The 18,904-nt window shown below is 40.4% G+C and overlaps 1 protein-coding gene across 2 annotated transcripts in view; it reads left to right on the top strand.

Moving 5' to 3' along the window:
* The window catches only part of PHF12 (PHD finger protein 12), a 44,957-nt gene that overhangs the window by 8,723 nt on the left and 17,330 nt on the right, over nucleotides 1–18,904 (top strand). For both annotated transcript variants that reach the window (XM_034752373.1, XM_034752372.1), the window contains exons 3-6: nucleotides 10,833–10,905; nucleotides 16,107–16,494; nucleotides 17,319–17,439; nucleotides 18,595–18,727. In XM_034752373.1, the coding sequence (XP_034608264.1) occupies nucleotides 10,833–10,905; nucleotides 16,107–16,494; nucleotides 17,319–17,439; nucleotides 18,595–18,727 (715 nt within the window). The remainder of the gene's footprint in view (nucleotides 1–10,832; nucleotides 10,906–16,106; nucleotides 16,495–17,318; nucleotides 17,440–18,594; nucleotides 18,728–18,904) is intronic.

The following is an 18,904-nucleotide window of genomic DNA, read 5'->3' as shown; positions in this document are numbered from 1 at the left end:
TTAGCCATGGCCTGAGGACAGAACAGGCCAAAAAACCCTTCCCTGAGCAAGTAACCCTAATCATTATAAAATAAGTGCCTATACAGGCTATGACTTTCTGCTGTGGTTTGATTTTTGTTTTGTTTTTGTTTTTTTGGGGGGGATGGCGGGAAGAGTTACTGTGTTAATTACCCCTAGGATCTCCTTCCACTAGGAATAGTAACAGGAGCAGGGTGTGAAGAAGGGGGTGGAGGTTGTGCCTATGTTTCTATCTTTTTGTTCTTTTTAAAAAAAAAAAAAAATCTGAAAACTGCTGGGTGGATTTTCAGTTTTGCTTTTTTTAATCTGCTTGGGTTTTTTTAAACTAGTACTTCTACCTGGAAAATTTCTGGGGCCAGCTGAAGCTCTGAAAGAACAAAAAAATGGCCATACTGGGTCAGACCAAAGGTCCATCTGGCTCAGTATCCTTTCTTCCAGCAGTGGCCAATGCCAGGTGCCCCAGAGGGAATGAACAGAACAGGTAATCATCAAGTGATCCATCCCCCGTCGCCCATTCCCAGCTTCTGGCAAACAGAGGCTAGGGACACCATCCCTGCCCATCCTGGCTAATAACCGTTGATGGACCTATCCTCCATGAATTTATCTAGTTCTTTTTGAACCTTCTTAATAGTCTTGACCTTCACAACATCCCCTGGCAAAGAGTTCCACAGGTTGACTCTGCATTGTGAGAAGAACTACTTCCTTTTGTTTGTTTTAAACCTGCTGCCTGTTAATTTCATTTGGTGTCCCCTAGTTCTTTTGTTATGAGAAGGAGTAAATAACACTTCCTTATTTACTTTCTCTATACCAGTCATGACTTTATAGACCTCTATCATATCCCCTCCCCCTTAGTCGTCTCTTTTCCAGGCTGAAAAGTCCGTCTTATTAATCTCTCCTCATATGGTGGTCGTTCCATACCGCCATGCAGTATTCAAGATGTGGGTGTACCATGGATTTATATAGAGGCAATATGATATTTTCTGTCTTATCTATCCCTTTCTTAATGATTCCCAGCCTTCTGTTTGCCTTTTTGACTGCCACTGCACATTGAGTGGATGTTTTTCAGAGAACTATCTACAATGACTCCAAGATCTTTCTTGAGTGGTAACAGCTAATTTATATGAATAGTTGGGATTATGTTTTCCAATGTGCATTACTTTGCATTTATCAACATTGAATTTCATCTGCCATTTGGTTGCCCAGTCACCCAGTTTTATGGGATCCTTTTGTAGCTCTTTGCAGTCTGCCTGGTACTTAACTATCTTAAGTAGTTTTGTATCATCTGCAAATTTTGCCACTTCTCTGTTTACCCCTTTTTCCAGATCATTTATAAATATGTTGAATAGGACTGGTCCCAGTACAGACCCCTGGGGGACACCACTATTTACCTCTCTCCAGTCTGAGAGCTGACCATTTATACCTACACTTTGTTTCCTGTCTTTTAACCAATTACCAATCCATGAGAACACCTGCCCTCTTAAGCAGAGTAAGCTGTCATGGGATAAGAGCCTTTGGTGAGGGACCTTGTCAAAGGCTTTCTGAAAATCTAAGTACACTCTGTTCACTTGATCCCTCTTGTCCACATGCTTGTTGACCCCCTCAAAGAATTCTAGTAGATTGGTGAGGCATGATTTCCCTTTGCAAAAAACATGTTAACATGGATTGTGACATGTTGTGGTGACGCCTGAGAGAATTATGCTTTTATTCAGGTTTAAATAAAAGAAAACAAGTTTTAAACATCTAATTAATTAAAATACTTTGGAGAAAAGCTCTCTATTAAAATTCAGTATACACTTCTGTCTTGTTAGCAAAACAACTAGCAAAACAGAATTCCAGACTTGACATTCCTGGTATTTCTAAGACTAAAAATCCTCAAGCAAATTAAAATGTTCTCACCTTGAATATGTATTCACTTGATCATTCCATCTGAGAAATGTTGAGCAGATATAGAGGCCTGCAACAAAATATTAGAGAGATGGAAAGGCTTCTGTGTGCAGAGAGATTGAAAGTTAGACTAAATGATTTTAAATGTAAATTAATAATCTCTTCTAGAGATGAGGCGAGGGAACATACCTTGAGTTATGTAAAACAACAAGTGGTTTAGAGAGAGCTAAACAGGCACAGCTGTTTACTTTCTCTCCTTGATTAAGAACAAGGGAACATTCTTAGAAGCAAACAAATTTAACTGGTAATTTTTTTTTACATAATACACAATTAACCTGTGGAACTCACTTCAGTAAGAGATCATGTGCTTTGTAGTTTTCCCAAATGTCTTTGACATGTATATGGGTAACCAGAGTATCCACAGTTACATTGGCTAAGATATACATAGTTTCATGTCTCACAGCATAAGCGATCAACCAGAAAGACATTTCATAGGAATGGCGATAGTGGACAGTCCAATGGTCTACCTAGCTCAGTATCCTGGCTTCCACCAGTGGATGGTGCTAGATGCTTCTGAGGGAGCGAACAGAACAGGGTAATTTGAGTGATCCGTCCCCTGTCATCAGTCTCAGCTTCTAGCAGTCAGGGATTTAGGGGACACCCACAGCATAGGGTTGCATCCCTGACCATCTTGGCTAATAGCCATTGATGAACCCCTATACTCCATTAACTTGGCTAATTCTTTTTTGAACCCAGTTATATTTTTGGCCTTCACAATATTTCCTGGCAATGAGCTCTACAGGTTGACTGCGTTGTGTGAAGAAATATTGTTTGTGTCGTGGTGAATTTGTAGATTAGATACTGTCCTGTCTGGCAATTTTTTAGGTGGTGTGGTTTTTTTTTCTTCAGTCTGTGCAATATTGATGAGCGTTATCTTTTCTTGCCTTTCAGTAAGTCTAAAAGTGACTTGGCTATTCCCCTCTTTAGGGGAAAGAGCACCTCATCGTGCTGTATGGAGTTTTAAGTTCATCACAAACATTGAGAATCTTATGAAACAGTGCATTTGTTTGCATGTGATTCTGTAGGCCTGATCTGCACACAATTTAGCCGCCTTAATGCATGTGCAATATTGTATATGATATTACATCTACATTCATCCCAAAGGATTTCAGATCATATACCACTCTAGTGTTTAGTATTATCAGAGCAGGCTGCACTTAACATCACTTCAGGACAAGCGGAGAAGAACACTCCACGTCACTAAAGCAGCAGAGTAAATTTTACATTGCCAGAATGGAACTGCCTGAGTTGGAATTTTCCTGAAGTAACCCTGTAAGTTTATTTTTGCAATAAGGCGTTCCTGAGGCTTGACCTCCGGAGTGTCTGTCCCCTGGGTGCTTTCTCCAGACTTCGTCACAGGGTGTTTGACCATCGGCATTAGCTGAGAGTTTAAATCCTGGGAAGGCCTGCACCAATCCAAATTCTGCTAATAACTCAAGCTGAGCAATGGGGGGAAGCCAGGTGTTCTAGTTCACCACTTCTGTCATTGAAAACCTTGCATTCATAGCTTCACAAATGAAATGATTTTGGGACCATACTCCAGTGGATATCCGTCCACATCAAAGATTTATCAGACAATTTGATATTAACAGTTGCTCCCAGGAGTGGAAGGATCCAAGGAAGGATTGAGATGTTTGGGTAAAGTAAGAGCTCATGTAATGTCAGTATTTAGCCAGCACTACTAGTCCCTTGCTTTCATGTGCACAGGAATTACAATATCAGATCAGACCAGCAGATGGTGTAGTTTTTTGCTCTGTGACAGTGGCAAGTGTTGGATATTTCAGAGGAATGTGCAAGAAACCCCATAGTAAACAGTTATGGAACCACGTGTGCGTAGTGAAACTTCCTCCTAAACCCTTACATTCCTCCTCTGAACGAAATGGTCCCACTCTTCTTTCTGTTCACATGGAAGTGACTCCAGGCTTCTGATCTCTTTATTGTCCATCTCTGAATCCTTTGTTTCTGCTGTACCTTGCAACTGTGTGACCCAACTGAATGCAGGACTCCAGGAGAGAGGGTAATCGGTGTAATATTTTTAGTCTTCCATATACGACTCTCTTGATTGCCATAGTCATTGAGCAGAAGTTTTCATTGAGCTATCCCCAGTGATGCTTAAGTCTCCTTACTAAGTGGTATTGATTTAGAGCCAGCAGTGTGGACAAAGTTTAAATTTATTCCTTCCAATGCAGATTACCTTACACTTGTCAGGATTGAGCTTTTTAATTTTCCCCAAAATATTAAGGCGGGGGGGAGGGAATATGCAGCTTTCCTACAGAGGAAAGTTCCCAACCTCTACAGTGGCTGTCCTTAAAATCCTGTCAAATAAAACGTGTTGTAAAATGTGTGTTTGTATTTAAATCTTGCAGACTTTACCAGATCACATTTGATACAAAAATGGCCACTTAAAGTCTGATCAGGCCCATCGAATACCTTGTTCCTGAAACCGGTATAGTAAAGGTGTGTTGGAGCTCTGATCATTCTTAGGAGGAAATAGGTACTGCGTGTTGGTTTATCCAAAATGTGGGATGCGTTCTACGTTCTGACATTTGGTTTGTGGGATTTTTGGTTTCACTATAAACATCAGGAAGCTGACAGTTTAAAGAGAGCCCAAACCTAGATCCTACATGCCAAACGTTATCTGTGTTTAAAAAAAACAGGTGGATCTCCATAGTGGGGTTGAATAGCTTAGATGCGCTGTTTAATAGCTCTATGTAACACTTATATTGCTGAATCATCTCCTCTCCTACTTCCTGTTGGAGAGATTCTGGCATTATTGGGGAGGAAGGGGGTTGCAATATTTCCTAACTATGTCTTAAAGATACACTGTCTCCATTTCCTTTTTTTCCACAGAAAATAAACCAGCAAACTGTTCCTTGGCACAGAAGATCTATAGTGGGATGGTAAAATAGTTAAGACAGGCAGGGATTTTGACTAGCTGCAGTTGTTGACTTGTTTGTTCTTTGTATAATGTATTGGCTTCAAACACTTCATTCCAGGTGTCCTTTCCCTGGAGGGCTTTGGGGAGCAGCTGTGAATAGAAGTTTGTAAGTTGGGCACAGTAAAACTGTTTCAAAGAATTGCAAATTTTTAAATGATGCAACTTTCTATATTTCTCAATGGGGCATTTGTAATATGCTGGCACTCTGGCTAGTTTCCTTGTTAGTTTTAGTTATGGTCATACACTGGGAAGCCAATAAACCTTGTTCTCTATGATGTTTGTAGAACAGCTGTAGCTGCATCCATCATTAGAATAAGACGAGTCCACATAAAGGCTTTTCACTCTTCTGCCTTTTATCTTACTGGCAGTGTCTTCCAATATAAGTCAGTCAGTAAATCCTGCTACATAACTGGGAGGCTTTAGGAAGCAACATGAGTGAGCTGAATGAAGGGGCTGCTGTGAATTTTTTCTTTTTGTGCCCAGTTGTTTCTGTTAAATTCTGACTTTTTTCCTCTGCACAAGAGAAAACTCCAAGTATGTCTTTGCACAATTCATCAGCATCAAAGTCTTACAAGGAAGTTTATTCAGACATTGAACTCCAAAGTTCTCCACTCCATTATTCAAGCATGATGGAAACTGGCTTCTGTTCTCTGCCATCAGCAGGCAGGCAGCACCCTCACTGCAGGTTTCACAAATGGTCTTTTTCAGCAAGGTGCCCACCAGGAATGCCAGTTGTAATGAACTTGCATTTCCAATGCAGTCACAATCAGTTCCTTTTGAGACGAGTGTCTTACACTTGCACCATTTATGTGGCAGATCAGAGAGGGTGCCATTCCCTTGAGCATTTGTTTTCTTTACTTTGCTGACCTCAGGAAATGACGGTAAGCATAATTACAGGATTTAGTCTAATACCAGCATCAGATGTATGTGAGCTCCAGAGTGTGAAATTGAAAAATAAAACAAGCTTCATTGCTTGATGAAAACTCCTAATATACAGATCACTTTGGGGGTTTGTTTGATTTCATGATATCCATTTAAATAATGATTTCACCTTCCTAAGTGAGGCTTTGCATAATGTACAGTATATGGGAGATAGTTCCATAGACTTGTAAAATGAGTCTTGTATAAACATTATATTGTGAAAATGGGTTTAAAAAAAGATACTTAGTATAGAGAAACCATGAGATTACACAAGCCAGAGAAAAAGGCGTTAAATATTGTTTATACTGACAGTAATCTGTTCTTTACAATGGTAGAGCCATGAAAATCTTTAATTAGTTCTCTGTGGGACTGACCTTTCAGGTGTGTGTGTTTAGTCCTTTAACTTTGAAAATCAGATTTTATATTTTTCAGGGCTGTCTTTCTTTTGTTTTAAGTTCTAAAATGTACATGTTACACTGCTGAGCAGACAGATGCAGGTCGCACTTCGATAACCTTCCATGTTATGTCAGTGTTGCTGCACCATTTTGCTTGCATGTCATGATAAAAAGGAAAAGTCTCTGAAATGGAGGGCAGGCTCTTGTATAACTATCTGTGGTATGATTCCATATTGAAAAGCAAATATATTATGTGTAATTGATAATTAAGTTGGTGCTGTTGAGCAACAGGTCCTGCTGGCAGCGACTTCATCTGTAACAAATATTAATGCTCTTGAGGTTTGTGTTAATAAGTGTATGAAAGATAGGAGGCAGAAAACAGCCATGTTGTGGTCAGCTCAAAGTAGAGTTTGGTGAAATGGTAAGAACACTGACTGCTGTCTTGCTTAAAGATCTTATTTCTATTATGCCTACTGTAAAGGGGTGGGGAATGTGGTCATAACTAGTTAATTAAAATTGCATGCTTAACTAAGGTACAGTTCCTTTGTGTTTAACCTAGGGTAGTGGCTTTTTCCTGGCTCAGAATACAGCAGTGCAAGAACAGTATTCATCCATCTTGGTTAGTACAGTGTTCTGTCTTGATGAGCAGTTCATTAACCTCCGGGACCAGATTCAGGCTTTGGCGCATTGGTTGCAGTAGCTGGGCCCTGTTGGAGGGTTAAGTAAATTCAGGAGGAGAGCTTGATGTTGAAATATTGCAGTTGATCTGAAATGGCAACTTTGTTCAGAGAGCCTTAAAAATGAGCATTTTGTTTTAAAACTAGTGGTTTTACAGACTAATGCAAGAGAGATGTGGTATTAAGTGACTCTTTTAAACAAAAAATCATATTCATAAATACATACAGGAAATTTTTTTTTTTTTGAAAAATCATCATAAAATGAAATCTATTCAAAATCCTTTGTCCTTTATCACTTCCTGGGATCCATTGCGCTATTCACTGTTTCATTATAAAAATATCTAAGATCAGGATAATGAGTTAAAATAGCCTGAAGTGTGTCTGGCAAAATGTGTATTTCTGAGTTGGCACACTAAACAGACCTTAAAATGCTTTTTGCCCTCTTGCAGTTTTGGAACTGCTAAATTTATTTAGTTTTGTTCTTTCGGGATGGGGGCAGTGAATCAGCAAGATGCCCCAAGATAGTTCAGTGACTTCTAGCTACATTTTTTAAAGAACTCTTACTCCAGTAGGAGTCAAGGATCTGAAGCTATTGCTGGGGTCACCTCAGGACTTGCAATTAATCCAAATGTTAAGAAGCACATTTGAGATCGTCGCTGTTACTAAGGCTTCTGATAACAAAAGGTTTGTTTATTTAAAACAAAAAACATAATTTCAGCCGCACATCTGACTCTCTGTCACGTTATCTGTGGTTGAAAGAGAGGTTTTGGTGCTTTGTGCCTTCTAAGGAGCTTGATCATCTGTTCACCTGAGACCTCCAGGAAATGGAAAAACAAGCTGCAGGTGTGTTTCACTGTGCATTCTAGAAATATAGTACTCTAGATTCCTGAAGCATAGGCTGCTTGAAATGCTCAACTTTTGTTTCTCAAAATTGCTGCCAGATGTGTCACCTCTACTGAATCCCCCTATGTTTTTGAGACCAGAAATGGCGGTTACCCCCACTTTGGAAGACTGAAGGAAAAAGGCAGTAAAAACCATTCTTAGAACCTGTACAACTGAACATACAGAATGTGAACCTGACAGCTTCAATGCCTGTGGAAGGCTGTGTGTCAGGATGTTTGAGAGCCTTACCCAATGTATGCTACGACGTTGTTTGAAAAGAGGAAGTCTGTTTTATAGGTTAAACTTAAAAGCTGAGGCCAGACCCAGTGCCTGGGACCTGCTACTAGCATTAGGGTTCTCTATGGAGCAAATACCTACAGCTTCAGAACGGATGGTGGCAGACTCACTGAAGAAGCTGATATCTGAGACGTATTTAGAAGTATTTGTTTGCAAAGACTAACTTACAGTAGAACATCTGTGACTTTTGCTAGCTTTATATTGGCTTGTCTAAGTGATGTGTCACTGTGCCTTGTAGTAAAAAGGACTCTTTCATGAATTATAGAAGAACACTTGACTAGCAGTCACTTATTTCAGGACTCTGCTATTTAGTGATTGGTATTTAAAGGCTAGTTAATACTAATGTAGTAATTGGCTCTTCTGTAGTGCCTTGTATCAAAAGCTCTCAAAGCACTTGACAAAATAAGGCCTCAGTCCCTTAAGTTCAGGTACTTACATGGTCCCCATTACTGCAGTAGCTGAGCTCTCACACTCTCTTTCAATGTGTTTATTCTCACCAGACCCTGGAAGGCAGGGATGTGCTATTCTCCACATGGTACAGATGCAGAACAGACACCAAGGTTAAGAGACTTGCCCATGGTCACACTCGGTGTCTGGCTGAACAAGGGTATTGAACTCAATCTCCCACTTCCTATGCTAGTGCCTAACCAGTGGATTTACACACTGCAGGGAAGCGGGCTCCTTGGGCTGAAGTACGTATTGTATCATTGAAGTTTGGCTAACAACTGCAGTAAACTTGTACAGAGTTAAACTACAAATAACACACTTTGAAAACAAAGTACATGGAAACGGAGTCCTCTGTTTATCTGACAGAAGTTGTTTCCTCTGCAACAGTTAGTGATCTGATTAAACCATAACTTGTGCAGGAAAAAAGATCTTAGTTGAAAATTACTGTTTTAAAAACACTAACAAGATAAATGTCTTGGGAAAAGAGTTAAAAAACAAACAAATGAAAAAAAAACCCTCAAACATCTCTTCTGCTGTTGTAACACTGAGAGAAGGCTAGAGAATGGCCAGATTTCAAAATCCCACTGTCCTGGGGGTGGTGGTGAGCGTTGTCCCCATCACCCCTTGAACTGATTTGGTGTAACTTGAGTTTCTCATTTAGATGTTTTTTTTCTTTCTGTGTCTGCTTATGCTGATTTTGGTCATCAAATCTTGCAAGGGAAACTTTTTAATTCAGTTCAGTTTTGATAGTGAAGGAGAAAATGGTATTGATATGTATTTGTAAGTTTGTTCACATTTGTTACTGATGTGAGACTAACTTCCACGCCCCTAAAATCTTTGCAGTTTTCCAAATTCTCTGCCACGTTTCCTGCTTCAGCCAGCCAGTCTGCTGGTTCTTCTGTATGCTTTCTACTGGAGCTGCTCATGGCCACAGTCCAGGATCCTAGCAAATACTTTTATACAATTCTGTTGCTTCCAGAAAACTGAAAGAATTGTAGTTAAGCCGTATCAAAAGGGTTTCCACCCTTCCCAATCTGTGATCAAGCAGTAACTTTGTAATTCTTTCACCAGTGGCCTTATCACATAGACAGGAAGGAGGATTGGACAAAGGAGATTAAAATATAGTGGGAAGGGAGGCACAGAAAATGCTATTCCAAGGAATATGGACTTTGACTCATGTATGCAGTATATCATCTCTCAGTTTTGGAGATACTCTTGTTGACATGGTGCAGTATCTGTTCATTAATGGTTATGGGGCTGATTCTTTGAGTCAGACAAATCTTACCCTCATATATTCAAGTCAAACTGCATATATCATGTGTTGGTAGACTACCAGGGCCTTCTGATTGATAGTCACTGATGCAGAGAATGAATGTGTTTTGCTGCCAGTTAGCTGATTCTAATGCACTGGTAGGTATAATGCATTGCCTCTTCTCTTCCTGGGCAAGTGAGTTTCATGGCAACAACTCACTTACAGTATGTCTACACTGGAGCTGGAGGTGGGTAAATGTACACACACTAGTTCTTATTGAGTTTGTGCACTAAAAATAGAAGTGGATCCCAGAGGCAGGGTGGATTAGCAACTCCAAGCCCAATCCCGTCAAGGACCCTAGGCATGTACGGTAGTTGGGACAGGAAATCCGTCCCACCCCTCACACGCTACCTTTATTTTATTTTTAGCGTGTTACCCACACTAGCTTTTATTGAGATGTCTCCTCAAGCTGGAAATTACACCTCCAGCTCCAGTGTAGACACCCTCAGTTGAAGAGGGGTCCTGGCAGTAAACTAGAAGACAAATTCTGTCACTCGTTTTGGGGAAATTTTATGCTACGTTTCTTGGACAAGAATCTGACCCAGTCTTATGGTAGGCTCTAAATGAACTTTAAGACCACACTGTTAGAATTATAAAGGTGCATAGGTGTAAATATTTAAGGGCAGTGAAACTTGCATCTATTAATGCCATGATTTATATGGCGCCAAAAGGGTAGTCTAGTTTTCTTGATGCAAAGGACAGGGCAAGCACCACAGTAGTGGAAAATAAGTGCTTAATATGGAGGACTGATTTTTAAGAGCAGAATATTTTAAGGTGGAAGTGAATGTTTTGGAAGATTATAAGATTTTATAATTTGCTTAACTGGTGATAAAAGGTTTATTACAAAGAACCCTCTACAGAGGGAGCACAGTCAACGAACCTGAATAAAATGCAGAAGATTCCTGGCAATAGAAGCTCGCAGAATTATTCTGGGCCAGCTTGAAATGCTCTGAGTTGCAAGCTGAATCTGAAAGTAAACTGTCTTTGTATTCCTCTTGTAGTAACCCTCCATTGAGCGAGGAAATGTTGCCTCCAGGGGAGTGGATGTGTCATCGCTGCACTGTACGCCGAAAGGTAAAACCTCTTATCCAAACAAACTCAGTTCTCTTTGAGTCACTCTTCTAAAATGTTAACTCTTTAGTATTTTCCAAATATTTGTCACTCGTATTTGAGTCTTTCTGCCCTTTTTTCCTCCTACCAACCTTTCTTTTCCCACCCCCACAGACACAGATACAAAACCTTAGAGTTCTGCTCCAGTGTGTGTGAGATCATGGAATCGCAGGAAGTAAAGTGAAGGTTAGACAGCTTGGCAGAGCAGAGAGGTTTTGATTAGGAGTAGGTGGATAGAAAACTCTAAGCCAGTCCCAAATTCCTGTACTGATTTTTACTATTGGAAATCACAAAACTGAACTTTAAATCCAGACTTACAAACATTTAATTTAGTAACATACCCTCAGCAAACAGCAATTTTCCACATTTAATCTTGAACAGGAAAAAACAAACTGCACTAAAAATATCCCAGAGGGAATAATTCTGCACGGGCAAAGGAGATGGACTAGTTGTGACTTAATATGGCTTCCCATCTTTAGTGTCTGATGCTTTTATTGCAGTGCCTCATGATTCTGGCTAGCAAAAACAAAACAAAACTGTGACCCCACAACAATTTCCATAGCAACAGACTGAATTGCTGTGAATTATGACTTCCTTATTTGCAAGAACAGGATGGAGAGATGATTCGGCAAGATTGTGGCTTGGTTTTTTGATATGCTATTTCCCAGGAAGCTCTCCTTGCTAAATGTAAACATGATTTTGCAGCAATGACGTCTTCAGACTGTGTACCCAAGTGTTTAAAGAGATTCTGCACCAAATTATCCAGGAAGCCATTCATATGAAGTGCCACACAAATTCACCTCCAACATATTCTTTTTTCCAACTTGCCACCTTTTATCATGGTCTCTTGCTCCTGGCAAATCACTTGTGATGCTGTTATCGCCTGAAGACAGTAACGCTTCAGAAACTTGTCTCAACAATAAAAAGGTCATCTTAAAAAGAGCAATGGCTTTTGCTTTTTCTAACTCTTTTCCTTATCTTGAATGGCTTAATTTTCACTCATTCCAGCACCTCACACAAACAAGAAATGATGCTTCCGGAAAAACTGTATCCGACAAAAGGCTGAGTTTCTGGTGGCTCAAATTTGTTGGGTTTTTTTCCCCCTCTGCTCCTGATTTCTTTCCTGGTTTGTTTGTTTGTTTGGTTTTTTTGGGGGGTGGGGGGTGTTCCCCCTCCTCCTTTCCCATGTGCATCTGGCTTTGCACATTTTCTCCCTTGGAGGTTCATATGCTGCACATCTCACAGCTTTCATGTAGATTGATGTGAATGCTAAGTCCTTAAACTATGCTGATGCTGCCCCTTGTGACTCATAATAAATTATGCCCATTGCACCTTCCAGACTAGGACCACCAAGAACTAATGCTGGCTGGCTAGAGACTTCAAAATTAGGGCTGTCAAGCGATTTTAAAAAAGGAATCGCGATTAAAAAAATAGAATACCATTTAAATATTTTTTGGATGTTTTCTACATTTTCAAATATATTGCTTTCAATTACAACACAGAATATAAAGTGTACAGTGCTCACTTTCTATTTTTGATTAAATATTTGTGCTGTACAAAACAAAAGAATTGTATTTTTCAATTCACCTCATAGAAGTACTGTACTGCAGTCTCTTTATAATGAAAGTTGAACTTACAAATGTTGACTTATGTACAAAAAAACCTGCATTAAAAATAAAATAATGTAAAACTTTAGAGCCTACAAGTCCACTCAGGCCTACTTCTTGTTCAACCAATTGCTCAGACAAACAAGTTTGTTTACATTTGCAGGAGATGATAATGCTGCCTGCTTCTTGTTTACAATGTCACCTGAAAATGAGAACAGATGTTCGCATGACACTGTTGTAGCCAGTGTTGCACAATATTTACATGCCAGATGCGCTACAGATTCATTTGTCCCTTCATGCTTCAACCACCACTGCAGAGTACATGCGTCCAAGCATTTGTCTTAACGATTTGTTGACTAAGAAATAGGACTGAGTGGACTTGCAGGCTCTAAAATTTTACATTGTTTTGTTTTGGAGTGCTGTTATATAACAAAAAAAAATCTACATTTGTAAGTTGCACTTTCACAATAAAGAGATTGTATTATGGTACTTGTATGAGGTGAATTCAAAAATACTATTTCTTTTGTTTATCATTTTTACAGAGCAAATATTTGTAATAAAAATAATATAAAATGAGCACTGTACACTTTGTATTCTCTGTTGTAATTGAAATCAGTACATTTGAAAATGTAGAAAAGACCACCTTGGCTTAACCACGAGATCTTGCATGATCTAAAAAATAAGAGTCATATGAAAAATAGAAACTAGGACAGATTACAAAGGATGAATATAGGCAAACAACACAGGAATGCAGGGGCAAGATTAGAAAGGCAAAGGCACAAAATGAGCTCAAACTAGCTACGGGAATAAAGGGAAACAAGAAGACTTTTTATCAATACATTAGAAGCAAGAGGAAGACCAAAGACAGGGTTGGCCCACTGCTTAGTGAAGAGGGAGAAACAGTAACAGCAAACTTGGAAATGGCAGAGATGCTTAATGACTTCTTTGTTTCGGTCTTCACTGAGAAGTCTGAAGGAATGCCTAACATAGTGAATGCTAATGGGAAAGGGGTAGGTTTAGCAGATAAAATTAAAAAAAGAACAAGTTAAAAATCACTTAGAAAAGTTAGATGCCTGCAAGTCACCAGGGCCTGATGAAATGCATCCTAAAATACTCAAGGAGCTAATAGAGGAGGTATCTGAGCCTCTAGCTATTATCTTTAGAAAATCATGGGAGATGGGAGAGATTCCAGAAGACTGGAAAAGAGCAAATATAGTGTCCATCTATAAAAAGGGAAATAAAAACAACCCAGGAAACTACAGACCAGTTAGTTTAACTTCTGTGCCAGCAAAGATAATGGAGCAAGTAATTAAGGAAATCACCTGCAAACACTTGGAAAGTAGTAAGGTGATAGGGAACAGCCAGCATGGATTTGTGAAGAACAAATCATGTCAGACCAATCTGATAGCTTTCTTTGATAGGATAACGAGCCTTGTGGATAAGGGTGAAGCGGTGGATGTGGTATACCTAGACTTTAGTAAGGCATTTGATACGGTCTCGCATGATATTCTTATCGATAAACTAGGCAAATACAATTTAGATGGGGCTACTATAAGGTGGGTGCATAACTGGCTGGATAACCATACTCAGAGAGTTGTTATTAATGGTTCCCAATCCTGCTGGAAAGGTATAACGAGTGGGGTACCGCAGGGGTCTGTTTTGGGACCGGCTCTGTTCAATATCTTCATCAACGACTTAGATATTGGCATAGAAAGTACGCTTATTAAGTTTGCGGATGATACCAAACTGGGAGGGATTGCAACTACTTTGGAGGACAGGGTCATAATTCAAAATGATCTGGACAAATTGGAGAAATGGTCTGAGTTAAACAGGATGAAGTTTAACAAAGACAAATGCAAAGTGCTCCACTTAAGGGGAAAAAAAATCAGTTTCACACATACAGAATGGGAAGAGACTGTCTAGGAAGGAGTACGGCAGAAAGGGATCTAGGGGTTATAGTGGACCACAAGCTAAATATGAGTCAACAGTGTGATGCTGTTGCAAAAAAAGCAAACATGATTCTGGGATGTATTAACTGGTGTGTTGTGAGCAAGACATGAGAAGTCATTCTTCCGCTCTACTCTGCTCTGGTTAGGCCTCAGCTGGAGTATGTGTCCAGTTTTGGGCACCGCATTTCAAGAAAGATGTGGAGAAATTGGAAAGGATCCAGAGAAGAGCAACAAGAATGATTAAAGGTCTTGAGAACATGACCTATGAAGGAAGGCTGAAAGAATTGGGTTTGTTTAGTTTGGAAAAGAGAAGGCTGAGAGGGGCCATGATAGCAGTTTTCAGGTATCTAAAAGGGTGTCATAAGGAGGAGGGAGAAAACTTGTTCATCTTAGCCTCTAAGAATATAACAAGAAGCAATGGGTTTAAACTGCAGCAAGGGAGGTCTAGGTTGGACATTAGGAAAAAGTTCCTCACTGTCAGGGTGGTTAAACACTGGAACAAATTGCCTAGGGAGGTTGTGGAATCTCCATCTCTGGAGATATTTAAGAGTAGGTTAGATAAATGTCTATCAGGGATGGTCTAGACAGTATTTGGTCCTGCCATGCGGGCAGGGGACTGGACTCTATGACCTCTCGAGGTTCCTTCCAGTCCTAGAATCTATGAATCCAAAAACAGTTAATAAATTTCAATTGGTATTCTATTGTTTAACATTGCAATTAAAACTGCGATTAATTTTGAGTTAATCCTGTGAGTTGACTGCGATTAACCAACAGCCCTACTTAAAATTAAATCAGTTGCTTGCCAAACTCCACCTTTAGTCCCCTGAAAATTGTATGTATTCCATGTTCCTTTCCATACTCACCCACTTTATTAGGGTGGCTTTTCATTACTTTGTTGACTCCCAGTGGCTGATTCTTCATTGTAGGCAAGTACTCTGCATGCTTCTTCGGACACTTGAACCCTTCTGTGCCCCAGCCTCTGCTATTGCAGCCCTTAGCTCCAGTGTTGCTCTCCGGCCTTACCTGCAGCCCCACACGGACTCTCCTGAGCAGAAGTGGCCAGTTCTTGTGTTGTGCTGGCACATTGCAGCTTTTTTGTGCGCTCAAGTCATCGTTCTAATTCTTTTCTCGTTTTTGAGTAGTCCTGCTATAAATGGACTCACACTGCAAAGCCTGCTGCACGGTGCATTATTCTAAGAGGTGTCATTGGTAAATATGGTCTTCCAAATACATTGGTTGGTTGACCTCTTGAGTATTAATTTGAAACCTGATGCCACTAAATATGTTCCTTGTGTCCAAACTGGATTTGAATCCAAGTCTCCAGAGGCAAAAGGCAAGTAGGCTAACCTCCTCCCACGCTTGGCCGCTCTAACTGCTTTAGTAATTGTATGACTTAGTCACACTAGTAATAACCAATTGCTTTTACTGGCTTAAGGCTAAATGTCATGGTGAGAAACTGTTGCAATAAATGTCTTGAGCTCTTGTTCATGTAGCATTTCTGAAAACTTTAAATTTTAATTTTAATTTAATCTTTACTTATGTATGTATCAGGGCCAATGTACTTATTTATCTGGCCTGAGTGGTAAGTGTGATTCTTCATGTTCTGCAGAAGCGAGAACAGAAGAAGGAGCTGGGGCAGGTAAATGGATTGGTGGACAAATCTGGGAAAAGGACCACCTCCCCTACCAGTGACACAGACCTGTTGGACAGGTCTAGCACCAGCATCAGGGCAATTGCACATGCCAGGATCTTGGAACGGAGAGCAAGTCGGCCTGGCACTCCCACATCTAATGCCAGCACTGAGACTCCCAATTCCGAGCAGAATGTCGACGATGAGGACATAATTGACGTGGATGATGACTCTGCCCTTGCGGAAATGGACTGTGGGCAGCCCCAGCTGAAGCGACCCTTTGAGCTTCTTATTGCAGCTGCCATGGAAAGAAACCCAACCCAGTTCCAGTTGCCGAATGAACTGACCTGCACCACAGCACTTCCAGGTGAGTAAATATTGTCTGCTGGCATAGCTTACCTTTCAGAGCTGCAACTGGGGGTTGCAAATGTGCCCTCTGCCTCCTCTGTGCTCTCGTTTGTCCAGCTTGTGCGAGTTTCTACTGACATGCTTTTCTAATTCTGGCTCTGATGCCCCCTCCTCGTGAAAGTAGATGGTGCGGGTGTACGCTCTCCTCCAGCTCCTCTTCTGGTGTGGCTGCTTCACTGGAACAATAGATGAGTGTTTATTTTGCTCCAGGGCACGCAGCAGGACTTGGAAATCGGCATTTTGCTATTAAACAGGACTGCCCTGAACTTCAATAGTTTAACAGAGTAGTGTACTGTCTGTACAGCCACTCTCAGACGCGCTCTGCCAGACCAAATGACACTGGCGAGAGGATTTTACCAGCCAGAGGAAGTCTCCTTGTATTTTGTTAGGACTGTTCATTGCCAAACTTTCATTCACTGCCATTGTACTCCTGGAATAGATTTTCATACTAAGTAATAAATTGATCATTTGAAAACTCACTTTAGCCTAGATGTTGTCTCTGACTAAATCTAGATGGCTTCTTGCTTTCTTGGCTCCTGTCTACAAATGAGACCGGCCTGCCTTCATTTTATCTTTTTATTCCTCATCTCCCCTTCTTTTAAATTGATACCAGATTTAAGTCAGGGCTGTGGTGCCCTAAGCAGCTTTGCTAGCCTCTTTCTAGATCAGTCTGTTTGTTTCTGCCAGAGGTGGATGTGTATATCCATCTGCTCCAGTTACAGTGATCAGAATAGGAGCTCTGTTACACACAGGTAATACAAAACCTTTTCATTTACTTTTCAGGTACTAGTAAGAGGAGGAGGAAGGAGGAAACCACGGGAAAGAATGTTAAGAAAGCACAACATGAGCTAGACCATAATGGTCTGGTTCCCTTGCCGGTGAAAGTCTGCTTCACATGCAACAGGTACCCAAGTCTCCCACTTCTGGGAGTTTCACTTGGTGTGGGTGAAATTCTGTTGTTTGTGAAAGAAGTTTGGCATCCTCTGCTTAAATACCAGTTTTGATCTTAAAAGGTATTGGATAAATAAAAATTGTGCAGTAGTGAGTGTAATTTATGGTACATGTAGAGGGTGTTAGGAGAAAATAACCCTCAGAAACAAAAGGCAGAACATCACTGACAAAGATGCATGCCACCAGATTATGCAGGGGACACTCAGAAATGGTTAATCACAAAACCATAGAGCTAAATATTTATGCAATGTTGGGTTGTTGGAATAGTGAACCATATCTATGAATTTAAGTCCCAGCCCAAAAAGTCAGTTTAATTGATAGTCTAAATCATTTTATTGTGGAAACTGAATCACAGTACAGCTATGCTTAGTGTTGTCTTTCGCTCTAAGTGAGCTGTCGGAAGAGAGGAGGAGCTTCAAGTAAGCTTTAAAAAAAGAAACCTACGAGATGGCTGATGGCTTCATTAAATGAATTGTGTGTGGCTGGGAAGAACAAGCGTATTTGAAAGAACCCCTCTCATGTCCAGTTTTTTATGACCTCTTCCGTCTCTCTGAAGTAAAAGTTCCCATTGCAACAGACTGTACCTCTCTGAGGAGTGGAGTAATTGGGAATAACTGAACTCCCTGGAGGTTGCTCTTAGCGTCCATGAGTTTCCTTGGTAATGAGCTTACTGGCCAAAGCAGTAGTGAATGAGAGCAGCGTGTTCAGAACTTCTATGGAGTGCATGGGGAACAAAGGACACTGCTCCCATCCTACCCGAAGGATTTTACAATCAAAGACCCCCATCCTGCACTTGGATCTGCATGGGCAGATCTTTGTGCCCATTTGACTTCAGTCCACTAGGACTCCACACAGATCGAATTACACCATTGTTGCCTAATTTTAGACAATAGCAACAAATAATGCAGGGGAAAGGAAGGATGAGAGCTACAGTAACTTTATTAGGTTACATAAATTGTGACACTGGGGCCACTTTGGTCTCTTTCTAATTATTGGCTACAAGTGATCCCTCCCCTCTCACTTGTAGCATAAGAAGGTGGTGAGCAACATTAATTTCAGTTTTCTAGGAAATACTAAAAATAGCAGCTGTTTCCCTGTTTCTTTGCAGGAGTTGCAGAGTGGCACCTCTTATTCAGTGTGATTACTGCCCCCTCCTGTTCCACATGGATTGTCTTGAGCCCCCTCTTACTGCCATGCCCCTGGGCAGATGGATGTGTCCAAATCATATTGAACACGTGGTGGTAAGTTTATAACAGTAAATGGATGTTAAAAGGACGTGGTCAGATTCAATTTTATTAATGGACTAATTTAAAAAAAACTCAAACTTTTAGAGTTTATTGCTCCTGCATTGGTATTTCTAAGGATGTTTTCAACAAGCAATAAACTGACTATACACAAAGTAAACACACTGAAAAAGT

Source organism: Trachemys scripta, chromosome 18 (assembly GCF_013100865.1).
Source record: "Trachemys scripta elegans isolate TJP31775 chromosome 18, CAS_Tse_1.0, whole genome shotgun sequence".
In the NCBI taxonomy this organism is placed as follows: domain Eukaryota; kingdom Metazoa; phylum Chordata; order Testudines; family Emydidae; genus Trachemys; species Trachemys scripta.
The sequence above is the reverse complement of the archived record's forward strand: the minus strand, read 5'-3'. Positions and strand labels throughout refer to the sequence as shown.